Below are 17,761 nucleotides of genomic sequence, written 5' to 3'. Positions count from 1 at the left end.
GATTCAGATCTAGGTATTTTGCAAAATTCTCTCAAAAGAAAAAAGAAAAAAAAGAACTGGAGTTCCTTGAAGAAATAACTGATTCTTGAGCAGGAGTTACCTATCAAGTCAGAGAAGCAACTTTTGAATACCAAAACAAAACACAAATGTAAGACTCAAAAATCCCTCAATGATGACAAAAGGGCAGAAAATTCCTCATAGCCAAATTTCATCATGAAAATCCTATAACATATATGATTATAATTCCAAATATGGCTATCCGTAAATCCCCTCTGACTAAAGAGATAAATAACTGAAGGAGAAATAATGCAGAATAATTCCAAATAACATATACAGATATTCTGCCCTCAAGGAGGCAGAGCATTAACTCCCTTGGGCTATATCCCCCCAGAAGAATACAGAGTGGAATAAAGCAAAAATGAATAACTTTACAACTGAAAAACAAGACAAACTCCACCTCAGCCAGTGATTAAAGTTAACTTAAACACTTGTAAGTCATAGTGATATTATACAGCTCAAACATGACATGACGAAATTTCAATTTACCTATGATTTTCCCCTTAAAAATGCCTAACCTTAGATTAATCATGAGAAAAACAACAGATGATCTCAAATAAGGAACATTCTACAAAATACCTAATCAGCACTGCTTAAAATTATGAAAAGTAAGGGGAATCTAAGAGAATGGCAACAGCCAAGAAGAGCATAAATAAACATGATAATAAAATGTAATTAGTTATCCCAGATGGGATTCTGGAACAGGAAAAAGAACAATATGCAAAAATAAAGGAAATATAAGCAGAGGCTTTAATTAATAATTTATCAATATTGCTTTATAATATTGTGAGTGAACTCTCCTAATGTTAAGAGGCTAATGAGGGAAAATGAGTATGTACTTTATAAAAACTACAAAACCTGACCATATGTTTAGGAAATAAAAGTATTACCATACTTATTAATTAAAAGATGCACCTAGATAAAGTCACTAAGAGACTATTGTGGTAAGGCTGTATTTTCAATCAACAAAGTTAAAATTCATAACTCATATGATTTACCAAAAATTATTAACCCTTTTAAAATTTTAGGTATCATCTCATAACTTATGTTATCTTTTAGCCCACTTATATAAATTCTCAAGAATACATTCTATTCCATCAATCCTGGCAACTTATTTTCAGAAAAATCTTAACATATTCTATGTCTCCTATTCTAAATAAGCTAGCCAGTAGCCAGTAGTTTTATAGTGATGGATATTGAAAACTTCAGTTTTGATAAGCCTTGCAACCAATTTTAAGTTTTAAACAACCTTCCACTTCCTAAAAATACTCTCTTTTACCTCTATTTTAGTTTGCTACAAGCTAACATCCCCACTTTTGTTAAAGGTATCCCAATGAAGGCTGGGGTTGTGGCTCAGTGGTAGTGCTCCCCAGGCATGTGTGAGGCACTGGGTTCAATTCTCAGCACCATATATAAATAAATAAAACAAAGATCCATTGACAACTAAAATAATATTAAAAAAAAAAAAAAAAAAAGCAACCCAATGGGAGAAAAACAAGTATCCCTCTCAAACAAGTAACTCTCTCAAAAACACACATTAGCTTACGGGCTAAGAACAGATTAAATACACATAATACTTCTTAAATATTAAAATGATTACAAAACATCAACAATGTATTTGTAATGTGCAATTCTGAAAAAAAGAAAACCATCAAAATCAAGTTAAATGTAAGTATTACTAAAACAACCTCATTGAATTTTGATCTTTTAAAAAGCATAAGTAAAAAAGAGAAAAAGAAATAAAACAAGAAAATTAAAAAGAAATTGAGGAAGGTGCTATATATATATAGTTATTTGTTCTTTCACCTCAAAATCTTTCTTTATCTTTTCCAAATAAGGAATTTAAAACACATTGGGAATATTTTGGCCACAGGACATAAAATTTCAGAGATAAGAATAAATTCAAGAAATCTATACAACATGGTGACTAATATGGTAATAACAATTATTATTTTCTTGAAAATTGCTAAGAAAGTAGATTTTAAGTGTTCTCAAACTCACCACATAAAAAATTGATACATACATGGTAATGTAAATGTTAATTACTTTGTTTTAGCAATTTCACAAATATACATTACCAAAATCTTTCCAGAAAACAATTTGATATTATGCATTAAAAAGCTTATACAAATATTAGACATAATGCCAATAATACTTGAAGATACGAAAATAATTACGGATATGGGAAAAACTTAGCAAGGTATGTCAATACAGTAATCTTAACAGTACACACATATACAAAAAAATGCACAATAATATTTTGCATAATAGAATGATAAACAGGAATTATGTTTTAAAATGTTAATGTAGACTCTAAACATAAAGATTTAGATATAAAAATATCAGTATGCTCCTATGTCTTTTAAAAAAAAACATAAAATAGTAGCAGAAACAAAGTAAACTCCAATTTTTAATTTTGAAAATTTTTATACTGCAGAATAGTCTAGTAGGATTTTTATCAAAATGTTTGCTTCTCTGGCTGGGGTTGTAGCTCAGTGGTAGAGCACTTGCCTAGCATGTGTGAGAGGCACTAAGTTCAATTCTCAGCACCAGATATGAATAAATAAAATAAAGGTCCATCAAAAACTAAAAACAATTCTTTTCAATGCTTGCTTCTCTTTAGTAAAGGGCCACTGAAGCTTTCATATTACATTTCTCAAGTATTGGCATGCATGCGGCCCAGGTTCGATCCTTAGCACCACATACAAACAAAGATGTTGTGTCCGCCAAAAACTAAAAAATATTAAAAAAAACCCAAAAAACAGTTACAATGCTCAATGAAGGAAATCCATATAGACTACCATCCTTCATGTTCATCATTCTTCATTTTCCTGTTATTACTAAATTATAGCAAATACTAAAAAATCATTCCTCATCAAAAGAAATACAGGATTAAATTCCCATTAAACCTCAGCTATAAAAATTTCATTACCAGATTAATACATAATCTTGTCTTATGTGGTTTGTTTAAAATTATCTTACTAATATAAATTTTACATACATATATATATAATGTTGACTCATTATCACGGAACTCTCTTGGCCAACAGCATTATAACTAATAAAATTTGATATTATAAGTAATATAGAATAATATATTACTTATAACATACATATATATATCCATAAGGCACACCCTCTTTTGTTTTTTGTTTTGTTTTCCATTTCTTCTTTCTTTTTGGCTGTTCTTGGGAACTGTGATGGAAATATTAAGTTTCGTTTTTTCCTTATGTAGTACTGGTAATGGAACCCAGGGGGTTAAGCATGCTAAATAAGCACTCAACCACAGAGCTACAACCTTAGCCTCCAACTCTAATCCACTTTTAATAGTCCACTCTTCTTCCCACTAACCATATTTGCTGAAGTGTCATAATGTTACCAACAAAATGTTTATTTCCATCAAAAACTTATAAAATATTAAGCCAGACACTGTGGCACAACCTATAAACCAAGTGGCTGGGGAGGTTGAGGCAGGAGGATAACAAGTTCAAAGCCAGCAACTCAGTAAGCCCCAGTCTCTAAATAATATACAAAAGAGTGCTGGGGGTGTAGCTCAGTGGTTGAGCGTCCCTAGGTTTAATCCCTAGTATCAAAAAAAGTTATAAAATATTTTTGCTTGTAAGACAGTTTTGTATGTTTGTTTACTAGGAATATTGCTATGAAGGAACAAATGTTTGAAGTGGTTTTTAGCTTCTTAAATGAACAATGGATCAGGCACCATGATACACATCTTAGTCCCAGCTACTCAGGAGGCTGAGAAGGCAAGATCACAAGCTTAAGGCCAATATAGGTAACATAGGGAGATCCTGTCTCCAAAAAAAAAAAAAAAAAAAAGAGCCCGGGACAGAGCTCAGAGATAGTATATAGTTCCCTAGCATGCAACTACTGAACCTGAGTTCAATCACCAGTATACACATACAAACATATCATCTGATACTATAAATAAAAGACCTTAAATAATTATTTCAAGGTATGTATTTTCACCTATTTCTAAAAAACAAATGTGTTTTATGTAAAATCCAAGCTCAGAAGAAATTATAAATCCCTATTAGTCTATAATAATGATTATGATACAAACTTTTAAATTTTTCTAAATTTTTGAGAGGGGCATACTGAGGAGAGCACTTGGCCAGTGAGCCACATCCCCCGCCCTATTTTATATTTTACTTAGAGACAGGGTCTCACTGAGTAGCAGCACCTCGCTTTTACTGAGAGGAGCTTTGAACTTTCGATCCTTCTGCTTCAGCCTAGCCACTGGAATTACAGGCAGCTGGAATTATGGGCATGTGCCACTATGCCCAGATAAAATGGAAAAAACATTTTTTTAATATTCTTTAGTTGTTGATGTACCTTTATTATTTATTTATATGTGGTGCTGAGGAGCGAACTCAGTTCCTCACATAATGCCAGGCAAGTGCTCTGCCACTGAGCCATAGCCCCAGCCCCCAAATGGAAATTTTTTTAAAGTCAATCTACATTTGTTTTGTGTAGGTGTGTGATGCTAGGAACTGAACCCAGGGCCTTGTGCATGCAAGGCAAGCACTCTACCAACTGAGGTGTACCATCAGCTGCCCAAAATTTCTACATTTGCACACACAGACAAAAATATTGAGGGCTGGGGATGTGGCTCAAGTGGTAGCCACCTGTCTCACATGTCTGAGGCACTGGATTCGATTCTCAGCACCACATAAAAATAAAATAAAAATATTATGTCCACCTACAACTAAAGAATAAATAATAAAAAATATATATTGAATTTGTTCTCTTTCTACTATGATAAAAGAACATAAATTTTCACAAGGACAAACAAAGAGCAACAGACACGTAGGATATTATGTATATTTTGCTGAATCATCAGGTTTGTTAAATAATTACATTGAGGTACAAAAAAATTCACATTTCCATCTACTCTTTTTTCTCATTGCTTATTAAGTTATGAGCTACTTAGAAGAGAGTAAGAAGACAGTAGGAAGTGGCCTTGGTTAAAAAAAACAAAACCATTACAATTACATGATGCAAACATAAATCAAGCAAAAAAATGGAAGATAAAAAAATATCATTACCTTTTGAATAATCTTCCAATAAGAGGTTGAAGTGACCTAATTGACAAAAGAAATCAGACTCCACTTTTCCTTCAGCTTTTAATATTAAAGATTCGTAGCAGTGAACAGCCTAGAAATGAAAAATATAAACATTTTTAAAACAATAAAACCCTAGATAGCATTTCCTTCCTGAAAGAAAGCATACATGTTACAATTACTAAAGAAATCAAACTCAATCAATAAATGTCATTTTCTATCAAAAACATGGGATGAAGTAACACATTACTCTTAAATAAAACAGCTTTTCCGGTATTAATGGAGCCAGAAGTCATGATGTAAGTGACTTCCCATCTAAACAAAGAACTGCCCAATAAAACAGTCTAGAAACACCTTAATAACTTTTTATAAATGTAGCAAATCTAAATTGTTACTTAAGTCCTTGTCCATACAGCAAAACTACTTTCAGATACTGAAAGAACTTTACTAAAAACTCAGTAGACACTAGCTATATGTAATATTTGAATATTTGAAATATGGTGACTCAAATTGAGATGAGCTGTAAATGAAATGTCATACAAATATTCCAAAGATTTCATATAAAAAACTCAATAATTTGATGATCATAGTAAAATATTTATAAAATTTTAAATTACAAATATAACTCACATTTGTGATTTGCAATGCACTGTTCTCAGAGTTGCTATGGACTAATAGCAACTACCATTTGTATTCATCAGCTATAATTTGTCAGAAACTATATCACCTTCTAGAATAACATAAATCTTTGTTTTAAAACATACCTTTCTCTTCATTTATTTCAAGCTCTAACACTACATGCCCCCATACATATAGGTACAGTCTCATACTTTTTTTTTTTTTTTAAACAGAGAAAAGTAACTCCTAAAGAACCACATGTAGGGCTGGGGATGTGGCTCAAGAGATAGCGCACTCGTCTGGCATGCATACGGGCCCAGGTTCGATCCTCAGCACCACATACAAGAAACAAAGATGTTGTGTCCGCTGAAAACTAAAAAAAAAATATTAAAAAATTCTCTCTATATTTAAAAAAAAAAAAGTCTGAAGAACCACATGTTCAGGCTGGGGATATAGCTCAGTTGGTAGAGTGCTTGCTTCACATGCACAAAGCCCTGGGTTTGATCTCCAACGCAACAAAAGAAAAAAATTAAACATAAGTTTTATCTTCAAAGGGACTACTAATATGGGAAATGCATGATTTCTTAGATCTAAGAACACTTTAAGGAAGACTCCCAGCTGTGATGCCTCTAAAAAACCATCTAAGATAAACTATCCCATAAAGGAACAAAGATAATATCCTATTACTATCCAAATATTTTATCTTACCCAGAAGAGTCTGTTGAGATAACAGGTTGTTAGAGTTCTCATATAAAATGCCTTCATTTTTTCCTCCTTTGAATAAAAAAGACACTTCAAACAAAAAGCTTGTAAGTACCTAATTCAATATATAATTCCTCAATAAGTTTAAAGACCCTCTCTAGTCCTGGAAAACTCAACCATCCGTAAGAGTAAAATTTAAATTTAAAAAAGAACTGAGCGGAGCTGGAGTTATAGCTCAGTAGTAGTTTGCTTGCCTGTGAGGCACTGGGCTTGATCCTCAGCATCCCATAAAAATAAACAAATAAATAAAGGTATTGTGTCCATCCAGAACTTAAAAAAAAAAAAAAAGATAAATATGCAATGTGGGTCTGGAGTCCTAGCATCTCATGAAGATAAAGTAGGGGGATAACTTGAGTCAAAGAGTTTAAAAATCAGCTTGCACAACATTAGAGTCTCCCATTTCAAAAATTTAAATTCAGTTAGCAGTTTTCAGTCTCTTCTACTCTATCTACCTGGAGAACATATTTAGTACCAAATCACCATAACTAAAAATAATTAAAAGGCTGAATTTACTTTTAAATAATTTAGACATATATAATAAGTGTTTGTTTTGTTTTTTGACAAATAAAATTTATTATGGTTGTTCTAGCAAATTGAACATATTCTTAAGACTATATTAATCCATTTTGGCTCTATCCAGTCCTAGGGGAAGGCCTCAGAAATAAATGTGACAATGAAATTTCACTTGCTTCATACTCTAAGCAACTTTCTCTTTTCTCAAATCACCACAATAATGCATTATTTACTAACAAGATCATGACAAATTCCTCAGATATATCAGAAATAAAAATAAAAACTACTTTCAAGTAATCAAGTTTTTCTTATCAGTCTTGGGTTATTAAAGAGTACTAATTCCAATCCCTCTTTCCAGAACTCTAGAAGCATATTTACAGGTACTGAGAAAAATAATAACAAATAACAAAAACTAAAAACAATGCAAGTTTTTTTCTTTGTAAGATGAAGAACAGTTAAGGGATCAGTTAAGAAACTAATGCAAGCCAGGCCCAGATGTCCACACTAGTAACTCCAGTGACTCAGGAGGCTGAGGCAGGAGGATCTGAGTTGAAAGCCAGCCTCAGTAACAGGGAGATGCTAGCAACTCAGTGAGACTCTGTCTCTAAATAAAATACAAAATAGGGCTGGGGATGTGGCTCAATGGTCAGTTTAATCCCCAGTACCAAAAACAAAAAACAAAAATTATTGCAAGATAGGCACAATGGTATAATGCTATAATCCTGTTAACTCAGCAAGCTGAGATGAGGATCACACATTGGAAGCTAGCCTCAGCAACTTGGCAAGATCCTAAACAATTTAGCAAGAACATGTCTCAAAAAGTAAGAACAAAGAGGGAGCTGTTTGAGGATACAGCTCAAAGGTAAACTGCCCCTGGGTTAAATCCCCAGTACCAAAAAATAATAATAATAATTTTAAAAAGTGTTGGGAATATAGCTCAGTGGTTCTGGGTTGATCCACAGCAGCACAAAAAGCAAACAAAAAACTAATACTGAATAATGGGGGGGGGGGGATTAATAATATACAGCAAAAGCACATAAGGGACTCTTCTAATCTTTAAAAAAAAGTTCAACTGTGCTTACACTAGAAAAGCAAATCCCAAAAGGCAAGCAATGACTTGTTTCTAATAACAAAACTAATAGCAATAAGAAGTAAATATGACACTCTCATCTGTTCTTTCATTTTTTTAAATATTGATTTTTTTTTTTATTTGTAGTTGGGCACAGTATTTTTATTTATTTATTTTTAATGTGGTGCTAAGGACCAAACCTAGGGCCTCGCATGTGCTAGGCGAGTGTTCTACCACTGAGCCACAACCCCAGCCCTCTTATCTATTTTTACTGAGGATGATGTAGGACTGATGAGGCTGGACACACAGAATTAGCAGGAAGTAGGTTTATGAGCTGTAGGGCTCAAGAGCGACTATCACCTAAAAATTTCTGGACCATAAGTCTGGGAATTCTTTGAACTTTATACCCAGTGGGAGAAGGAATTTAAAAGTTCACTGAAATTTAAAAAAGGGCTTTTTTATTCCAATTTTTTAGAATAAACAGAGGTTTCAAAAGTCTTTACCACAGAAAGCAGAAGTAACAATTCTTGTACGAAAATTTAGCTTTTGCGAGCCAGAGTAAACACAGAGCCCCCACAAATAGTAAATTCCAAATCATAATGAGTTCTTTGCAGAAATTTTTGCTGATATTCTGTTAATAAGAATAAATATGGGGAGGATTTCTGAAGAAACTTAATTAAGATTGGTGGGTGGAGGATGGGGCATCACTAAAGGATACAAACTGATATAAACATGAAATACAAATGAACCTATCTCTGTTCCATTACTGCATTCCTAAAAATATTTCTATGTGCCAAATTCTATATAAGAAAATTGTTAAAAGAAAAATATAAAAACTAAGATTTCTCAAACACTATTTAAACTGACATAAAAAAGGAATACTAAGCGACTGGGGTTTTGGCTCAGGAACACATCATTTGCCTCCTACATGTGAGACATTGGGTTCGGTCCTTAGCACCAATAAATACATAAATAAACGAAATAAACAAAATAAAGATATCGGGTTCATCTATAACAAAAAAAAATTTTTTTTAAAGAATACTATATAGGGACTGGGGTTGTAGCTCAGTGGTAGATCACTTGCCTTGCATGCATGAGGCACTGAGTTCGAATCTCAGGACCACATAAAAAATAAATAAATAAAGATATTGTGACTATCTACAACTAAAAAATATTTTTTTAAAAAAAAGAATACTGGGACTGGGGATGTGACTCAAGCAGTAGCGCGCTTGTCTAGCATATGCGGGGCACTGGGTTCGATCCTCAGCACCACATAAAATAAAATAAAGATGTTATGTCCACCAAAACTGAAAAATAAATACTTTAAAAAAATTTTTAAAAAGAATACTTTATAATCTTTAAGAACATGGAATCAATCTCTAAGCATTAAGAAAGTTTTCTAAGACACTAAGAAAAAAGTGAATATGATTTTATACTAATTTTATACCTTTAAAAATCTCTTTTAAAAACAAAGGCTAGGGCTGGGGTTGTGGCTCAGTGGGAGAGTGCTCGCCTAACATGTGTGAGGCCCTGGGTTCGATCCTCAGCACCACATAAAGATAAATAAATAAAGATATTGTGTCCATCTACAACTAAAAAATATTTAAAAAAAAAAAAAAAAAAAAAAAAAACAAAGGCTAAGGGTTGGGGTTGTGGCTCGGTGGTACAGCATGTGCCTAGCATATGAGGCACTGGGTTCAATTCTCAGCACCACAGATAAATAAATAAAGTAAAACAACTAACAAATAAAATTAAACAAACAAAAGCCAAGATGGGCACTGTGGCACACACCTGTAATCCCAGATACTTTGGAGGCTGAAGTAGGAGGATTGTACATTCAAAGCCAGTCCCACCAAGTTAGTGAGGCCCTAAGCAAGTCAGTGAGATCCTATTCTGAATAAAATACAAAACAGGGCTGGGGCTGTGAGATCCTGATTTCAATCAGCAGTGCCCCCCACCCCCAGCAAGTAAATAAATAAATAAATGGCTAGCGAGGCCAGGAGGTGCCCACCTGTAATGCAGCAGCTCAAGAGGCTAAGGCAGGAGGATTTTGAGTTCAAAGCCTGTCTCAGCAATTTAGTGGGGCCCTGAGCAATTCAGCAACACCTTGTCTCAAAATAAAATACAAAAAAGGCCTGGGAATGTGGCTCAGTGGTCAAGCACCCCTGGGTTCCATTCCTGGTACTTTAAAGTACTAAGATTTGATCAAAATCAAACAGACAAAAAAAATTATATCATTTTTAAAAAACTGATACAATTCTATCACAATGACACAAGTCTATAATCCCATCTACTGGGAGGCTGACGTGCAAGGGCTACAAATCTGAGATCAGACTTAGTAACTTAGCAAGACCCTCTCTAAAAAATATAAAATAAAATAATTATACTAATGAAATGAAAATGAAGTAGAAATTAAAGACAGGAAAAACTGTTACACATGCCACTGAATTAATTTACCATCTATATAGAGGCACATATCTTACCAACATAATAGCCAAATTGTGTTGATTTAGATCTTGTTTTTTAGCTGAACATTGACACTTTTATTTGAAAATCCAACAGACTGTATTTTACTCAAGCAAAAACTGTTATTTTGGAAAAAAAATTTATAAAGGACTAAAGTAGTTCAGTAGACGAACAACCCTGAGCTTACACACACACACATACACACAGCAGGAGCCGTTCATTAACATCAGAATATAAAGTATGATAATGGATTGAAATGCAAAAAAAAAGAAAAAGAAAAAAAGCCTGCAAACTCCATTTTGATATACAGTGTAAGCCTACAAATAAGTTTATCACCTGAGTAACAAAACGTCATGTCATACATAACAATTTCACTAGTTTATAAATAATGGCAGTCTGTTTGACTATAAAAAGAGCTGAGAACTTTATGAAAAAGTAAACCAAACCTAGAAAACTGCCTGTTTATATATAGTTTTGAATAGTGCCTATGTCTTAAGATTTATGTGATTAATGTGGCACAATTTTAAAGAAATATTTTAGATTAAGACTTTTTTGGTAAAATATATAAATAATTGTTAAGACAGCCTCTTTCCAAAGAATCTTTTTCTTTCTTTCTTTTTTTTTTTTTTTTTTTTGCACTTTTAATGCATCAAATAAAAGTTCTAATTCCTAAATAACAACACATTTGGGGCTGGGGAATGTGGCTCAAACGGTAGCACGCTCGCCTGGCATGCATGCCTGGGTTCCATCCTCAGCACCACATACAAACAAAGATGTTGTGTCCGCCAAAAAACTAATAAATAAATAAAATTCTCTTTAAAAAAAAAAAGAAACACATTACATTGTTCCTATGGTTGCTTCTGTAACTCAAATATCAATCTCCTTAAGAACTGAAAATGAATAAATGAAATGAATCTGGTAAAAGTCATCAAATAGAAAACATATACAATGTAAATCACGTTAAATACTATTATTGATATATTTCAGAACAAAAATAAAACACTTTTGAAATCACTTTAATGTTTTCTCCTATCATTTACACGATTAATTCCTGAAAAATTCATGTTTTAATAAATTTAAAGTTCTGTCATTACCTCCAAAGCTTTTAAACACCTACTCTAAAAAATAGACCCCCTATTTTACTGTTGAATAGTAAACAAACTATAATTTCTCTATTCATCTTTCTACTAATAATTCTAGTACCAAAATAAAGACCACCAAAGGGACAAAGAGCAAAAGCATTCCTGAGCCTCAACTCATAGTCTGACAGCCAGTAGATAGTGGTTTGTTTCTTTTTCCTTCTGTTATCCCACTTTGACTTATAGCTTCTGAGGTAATGAAAGTTTGGCATGAATCTTACCCACCCACCTTAAACAATCTTATCGGCTTCAGAGACCAGGTGTACCATAGGATCAGGATGCTCTTGCCATGACTGTCAAGAATAAATAAGATTAATGGATAAAAACTCCTGAGGAGTCATCAAATAGCATACCTGCCATGATCTGTGTTCTCTTACGTTTCCCAGTTACATGTTTTTTTTTTTCCCCTGAGTAAAATCATAATTTTATTTTAAAATTATTTCCCCCTCATGTTTTATTGGTGTATTACAATTACTTATAATATTGTCATGCATTATTACATGCACATGATATAAAAATATAATTTGGTCAATACTATTTCCCCTTTCCCTCCACACCTCCTTACTTTGGTCCCCCTGTCCTCTACCCTCTACTCTATGGGTCTCCTGCTTTGATTTTAATAATATTTTTCCCTACCCCTACCTTTCTTTTCCTTTCTCCTCTCTAGCTTCCACAATTGAGAGAAAACATTCAACCACTGCCTTTCTTATTTTGGCTTACCTCACTTAACATAATGCTCTCAAGCTCCATCCATTTTCCTGTAAGGGATATAATTTCATTTTTCTTTATGGCTGAATAACTGCCTATTTTAAACTGTGTTGCTATAAATATAAGCATGCACATATCACTGCAGTATGCTGATTTTAGTTCTTTTGGTTACAAACCAAGGAGAAATATAGCTAGGTTATATGATGTTTCCCATTCTTGGACTTCTGAATAATTTACAGACTGATTTTCATCACATCTCTGTGTTATCTTAACTGCTACAGCAATTAATTCCTATCACAAGGCAGGGATGTTCATATAGGACACAACATCAATACGAAAAACTAACATTTGGCTCCTAATAGAATTTCAATGTTTTGTTTGTTTGTTTTTTGAACAAGGGTTCAAAAAATTGAACAAGGGGACCCAGCAACTGAGCCATATCCCCAGCCCAATTTGTATTTTATTTAGAGACAAGGTCTCACTGAGTTTTGCTTAGCACCTTGATTTTGCTGATGCTGGCTTTGAACTCACAATCCTCCTGCTCAGCCTCCATAGCCACTGGGATTACAGGTGTTAACTGTACCCAGCAAGGAATTCAATGCTTTTAAAAAACACTGCTCTTTCGGGCTGGAGATATAACTCAGTTGGTAGAGTGCTTGCTTGCATGCACAAGTGCACAAGGCCCTGGGTTTGATCCCCAGCAACAAAAAAAGAAAAAACAGAACAAAATACTGCTCTCAAAAATTTTCACTTAAGGTCTGGGGTTGTGGCTCATGCATGCTCGCCTAGCATGCATGAGGCACTGGCTTCAATCCTCAGCACCACATAAAGTAAAATAAAGACACTGTGTCTACTTATAAGTAAAAACTAAATATATATTTTTAATTTTTTTCACTTAATTACTCAAACATGAAAAATTTACATTAAGTATAAATTCTCAGTATTAAAGATCACATGCAATTTCAAATATATGCTTAAGCAACCTCTGCCCATGTTTTAAAAAAATATTATTAAAAATCATTACATATGACCAGGCATGGTAGTCCATACCTATAATCCCAGCAGCTTGAGAGGCTGAGGCAGGAGGATTGCAAGTTTAAAGCCAGCCTCAACAACTTAGTGAGGCACTAAGCAACTCAGTGAGACCCTGACTTAAATAAAATACAAAAAGAGACTGGAGATGTGGCTCAGTAGTGAAGTGCCTCTGGATTCCATCCCCAGTTTAAAAAAACAAAACAAACAAAAAAACATATTACTAACATATATTATAATTTAGAACTCCTAATATCATAAGGTAAATATTAATCCTATGGAAACACTCATAAGTAGTATTTATTTTTAAGTATGGATCATCAATATGTATGATAAGACCTTTTCCCCCAATGTTTTCGAACACTATCAATTGCAAGCAACTTCATAAACTCCAAGTTAAATCAGAAATAAATACTCCAAAATACAATCCAAGTTAAATTAGAAGTGACCATCTTTGTGAAGGCTCAGGAATCCAAAGAGATAACTACATGCAGAACACCCGCCCCCTGCTTTTTATTAGTACTGGAGCCTAAATGCAGGGCCTCACATATGCTAGGCAATCACCCTATTACTAGACTGCAATCCCAGACCCAGACATTTTTATTTTTCTTTGAGACAATCTCAGTAAATTGCCCAGGCTAGCTTCAAACTTGTGGTCCTTGTGCCTCAATCCCCCAGATCCCAACATCATTTATTTTTCCCCCCAATAATTCAATTTAACTTAAAGAATATTAAAGGGGCTGGGATGTGGCTCAGTGGTAGAGAGCTCACCTTGCATGTGTGCAGCCCTGGGATCTATCCTCAGCATCACATAAAAAATAAATAAATAAAACAAAGGTATAAAAAATAGCTTAAAAAAAAAAAAGAATATTAAAGCCAGTCACAATTTGCCAGTAGTTTTCATGGATAGGTTTTTCACTTCCATAGTATTTAACAATCATATTCAACAATCAAATGAAATGAATTTTTAGGAAAAAAAGTATCACATCACTGATTTTTGGTCATTATTTGCAATCAAAACAAAAATTTAAAAATAGATTATAGAGGTTGGGAATATAGCTCAGTTGGTAGAATGCTTACCTCACATGCATAGGCCCCTGGGTTCAATCCCCAGCACCACAGGGGGAAAAAAATAGATTACAGATTAAAAAAAAACTTAAGACTATGCTAAACCAAACTACATATTAAAATCCATGCAAGTTAAATCTCCATTTTAAAAAATGGCACCCGATCGGATACTATTCAACCATAAAGAATAAGAAAATCTGACATTTGCAGCACCATGGATGGAACTGGAAATCATTATACTCAATGAAATAAATCAGGCACAGAAAGACGTGGACATAGCTAACTTATGTGGAATTCAAACAAGTTGATTTCAAAAAAGGGGAGAGTAAACTGACCTTATTAGAGACCTGGAAAAGAAAGGACCCAGGAGGGATGGGGAACATTGATAAATGGATACAAAGTTACAGTTTCACAGAAGCAAGAAATTCCAGGTACAATTACATGGTATTATGCCTACAGAAAAAGGGAATTACTTCGATTTCAAAAAGCCAAAAGAACTTTGAAAGTTTCATCATTGAGAAATGAAAATTTTTGAAGATAGAGATATTTTAATTTGACTTAAATATTACCAAATACATGAATACATGTATTAAATATTACCCGTAATTCGTACAACTTTAATGTATCTGTGTTTAAAAACCCTTTATTAAGCTGGACAAAGTGGCATACAGCTATAATCGCAGCTACTTTTAAGGCTGATGCAAGAAGATCCTGAGTTCAAAGCCAGCCTCAGAAATTTAGTAAGGCCCTATGCAACTTAGTGAGACACTGTGAAAGAAAACACATAAAAAGGGCTGGGGATGTGGCTCCGTGCTTAAGTGCCCCTGGATTCAATCCCAGATACAAAAAAATAAAAATTTTTTAAAAAAATCCTTAAGAAAAAAATTAGCATGAGGACCTGGGTTCAAATCCCCCCAGGGGAGGGGGGTTGAAACTAGTGTTTCTTTCATTTGAGGCAACAAACTGTCAAGTTCATAATTTCTGATTTCAACCAAATACGAGAAAAATGTAATGGATGCAGCATTTATTATATGTAGCATTTTTTGTACAGTCCTACGTTCATCTTATCAAGTGACAGGATATAATTCATTTTAAATAATAAGTTTGATCAGGTCATAAACTGGCTTAAAAGTAAGGTTCTATGGAGTGTACCCAACAGTCTACAAGAAATAACTAAATGTGTCAAACGATAAATATACAGTAGGTTTAAGAATGTTACTTTGAAAAGACACCGATAATTCCCCTTTCAAATAATGAATTTGTGCCAGGCAATTTATTAGATCTTTTCGCTAAGATTTTCCTGTTTATATCTCCTCCCGCCACGAAAACAATTCCTTCTTCATTTCTCCTCCCACTATTTCCCGCCATCTTGGCTGATAGGAGCAGCCATTAACTAAATGACAGTGCCAACTTTTCACACAAACAAGGAAATGTCTTCGGTCTCAAACCCAGGCATCAAGACTTCTAGGCCAAAAAACCAAACCCCCCCCCCACGCACACACACACAGACAACATTCTCAGCACTATTTCTGATGGCAAAATACTAAAAAGAGTAAGTACATCATTTATGTTTCAGTCAAACATAATGACAATGAGGGTAGATCCAGTTCCAATGCAAACTCCTGAACGCAAAAAATTATGTGAATTTAATCCTCAGGAGACAAAGTAATACAAGAAAGCATAAAACGTGCGATTAAATCAGACATAACAAGCTAGGAGCCAAACGCGGATTTAATTTTAAAAAGAAAAAAAAAAAGGACGACAGGGAAATAGTAAATTTTCAGAAGTCTGCAAAATTGACCAACTTTGAGCTAACATTGAGAAATCATAGGCTTAACCAAAAAGGTCTAAAACACCAGCAATGCTAACGAGTCTGTTAAGCCAGGCCACAAAGAACAGGCGCAAACTATAAAGATTTTGGACAGCTAGAGAGCAATATGATTGGGCAAGAGGACAGCAAAAGTGATAAATAGTTTTTCAAATGCCCCTTGGCCACTGCTGTTGTCTGCAACGAAAGATGGCTAGAACAGCGCGAGACGCAATTACAAGGACTAGCAAAACGCAGGGCAAAAAGATCGTGTAGACAGTTGTGTTCGCGTAGTTGCCCTACCTTGCCCAATAGGGTTTTCACACTGGCGCCATCTTCGCGAAGACTCAGGAACCCGAAGAGGCGACTGTAGGAAGAAACACACGTGTCTTGTTAAAGCTCGCGGAAAAACACTGACCCGTCCCTTCCCGAAACCGAGGCCCGGAAAGCAGCAAGGGCTGGGTGAATGCCAAGACGAGGTGACCTCCCGTCGCCACCGGAGTCAAGCTGCATTTGGGCCCTTCTGGAGAGTGGCATCAACCGGTGAGTAGTCAACCTGCCCGTGACCACGGTCCGTACCTGTCCAATCCACCGAGCGCCTCCCTCTCCTGCACTGTCAAGGTGAGGGACTCCTCTTCGCTCTCGCCGCTCTCTTTTTCCGCCGCCATTTTCTTTTCCTCATCACCAAATGTAGCCGCGGCAGTAGCAAGCGACAATGCACAGGATTTCATGGAAACGCCGCAAATTTGTAACTCCCACGTTGACGCCCAATCACCACCGTGTTCAGAGCTTCAAATAGTGATCTCAAACACAGCTTGAGACTAAGCAACTTTATAGCGATCGCAGACAGTCGCGACCCGAAACTCCAAAGCACAGGCGAAAACTGCAGATGCAGGGGCTACAAGGCTCCGCTACCAGATCACATCACGAGGCAGGTGGTGACCAGAAGAACACAAAAGCTCACAATGCTGGACAGCCCAAGAGAAATTCTTAGAATTACAAACTTAGCCGGTACCAACACAAAGTTGTTGTAATAGTGTCACAAGGTAAACCCCACGCAACTGTCGTGACCTCTCTCCACAACCAACCAGGCTCACCAATAGAGGTGACCGGCTTGCATCACATGACTTTTGTTGACTTACGTCAGCGATGGTGCCACTGAACTTGCTAGTTGCCGAACTCAGCCGTTCAGAAATACTAAGATCCAGGGAACAGAACACACACTAACTTGGGTAGGTGGGTTATGGTCACATCTGTCCGCAAAAAGGTAGTCTTCGGAATGAAACAACCTTTAGATTGCTCGAGTTAAATTAACTCGAACTAGTAAATTTACTAGTATAAAGAATGGAAGGTCCGGGTGGTGTCTGTCCTTCGGTAGCCACCTAGGTCTCGCGAGGAAAAAGGAGGTGGTAGAAGGAGCGAGATAAAACATCTCCCTCGGTGC

At 35.0% G+C, this 17,761-nt stretch overlaps 1 protein-coding gene across 7 annotated transcripts in view; it reads right to left on the bottom strand.

The window, feature by feature from the left end:
* Positions 1–17,415, bottom strand: part of LOC124106573 (lysine-specific demethylase 6A) — a 193,703-nt gene extending 176,288 nt beyond the window's left edge. For 6 of the 7 annotated variants that reach the window (XR_006856098.2, XR_009228615.1, XM_058585526.1 and 3 more), the window contains exons 1-3: positions 16,897–17,414; positions 16,621–16,684; positions 5,121–5,229 (exon numbers count right to left, since the gene is read on the bottom strand). Coding sequence is in view for 5 of the 7 variants with exons in the window: in XM_058585526.1 (XP_058441509.1) it covers positions 5,121–5,229; positions 16,621–16,684; positions 16,897–17,048 (325 nt within the window). In the remaining 2 variants the exon portion in view is untranslated. Of the gene's footprint in view, positions 1–5,120; positions 5,230–16,620; positions 16,685–16,896 lie in introns of all 7 variants that reach the window. The other variant, XM_058585527.1, reaches the window with a different exon arrangement.
* Positions 17,416–17,761: the final 346 nt, after the last annotated feature.

This window comes from Marmota monax, unplaced genomic scaffold (assembly GCF_021218885.2).
Source record: "Marmota monax isolate L192 unplaced genomic scaffold, Marmota_monax_Labrador192_F-V1.1 WCK01_AAM20220418_F8-fsc00260, whole genome shotgun sequence".
NCBI classification, from domain to species: domain Eukaryota; kingdom Metazoa; phylum Chordata; class Mammalia; order Rodentia; family Sciuridae; genus Marmota; species Marmota monax.
Note: the sequence above shows the minus strand (reverse complement) of the source record. Positions and strands in the feature narration are given on the sequence as shown.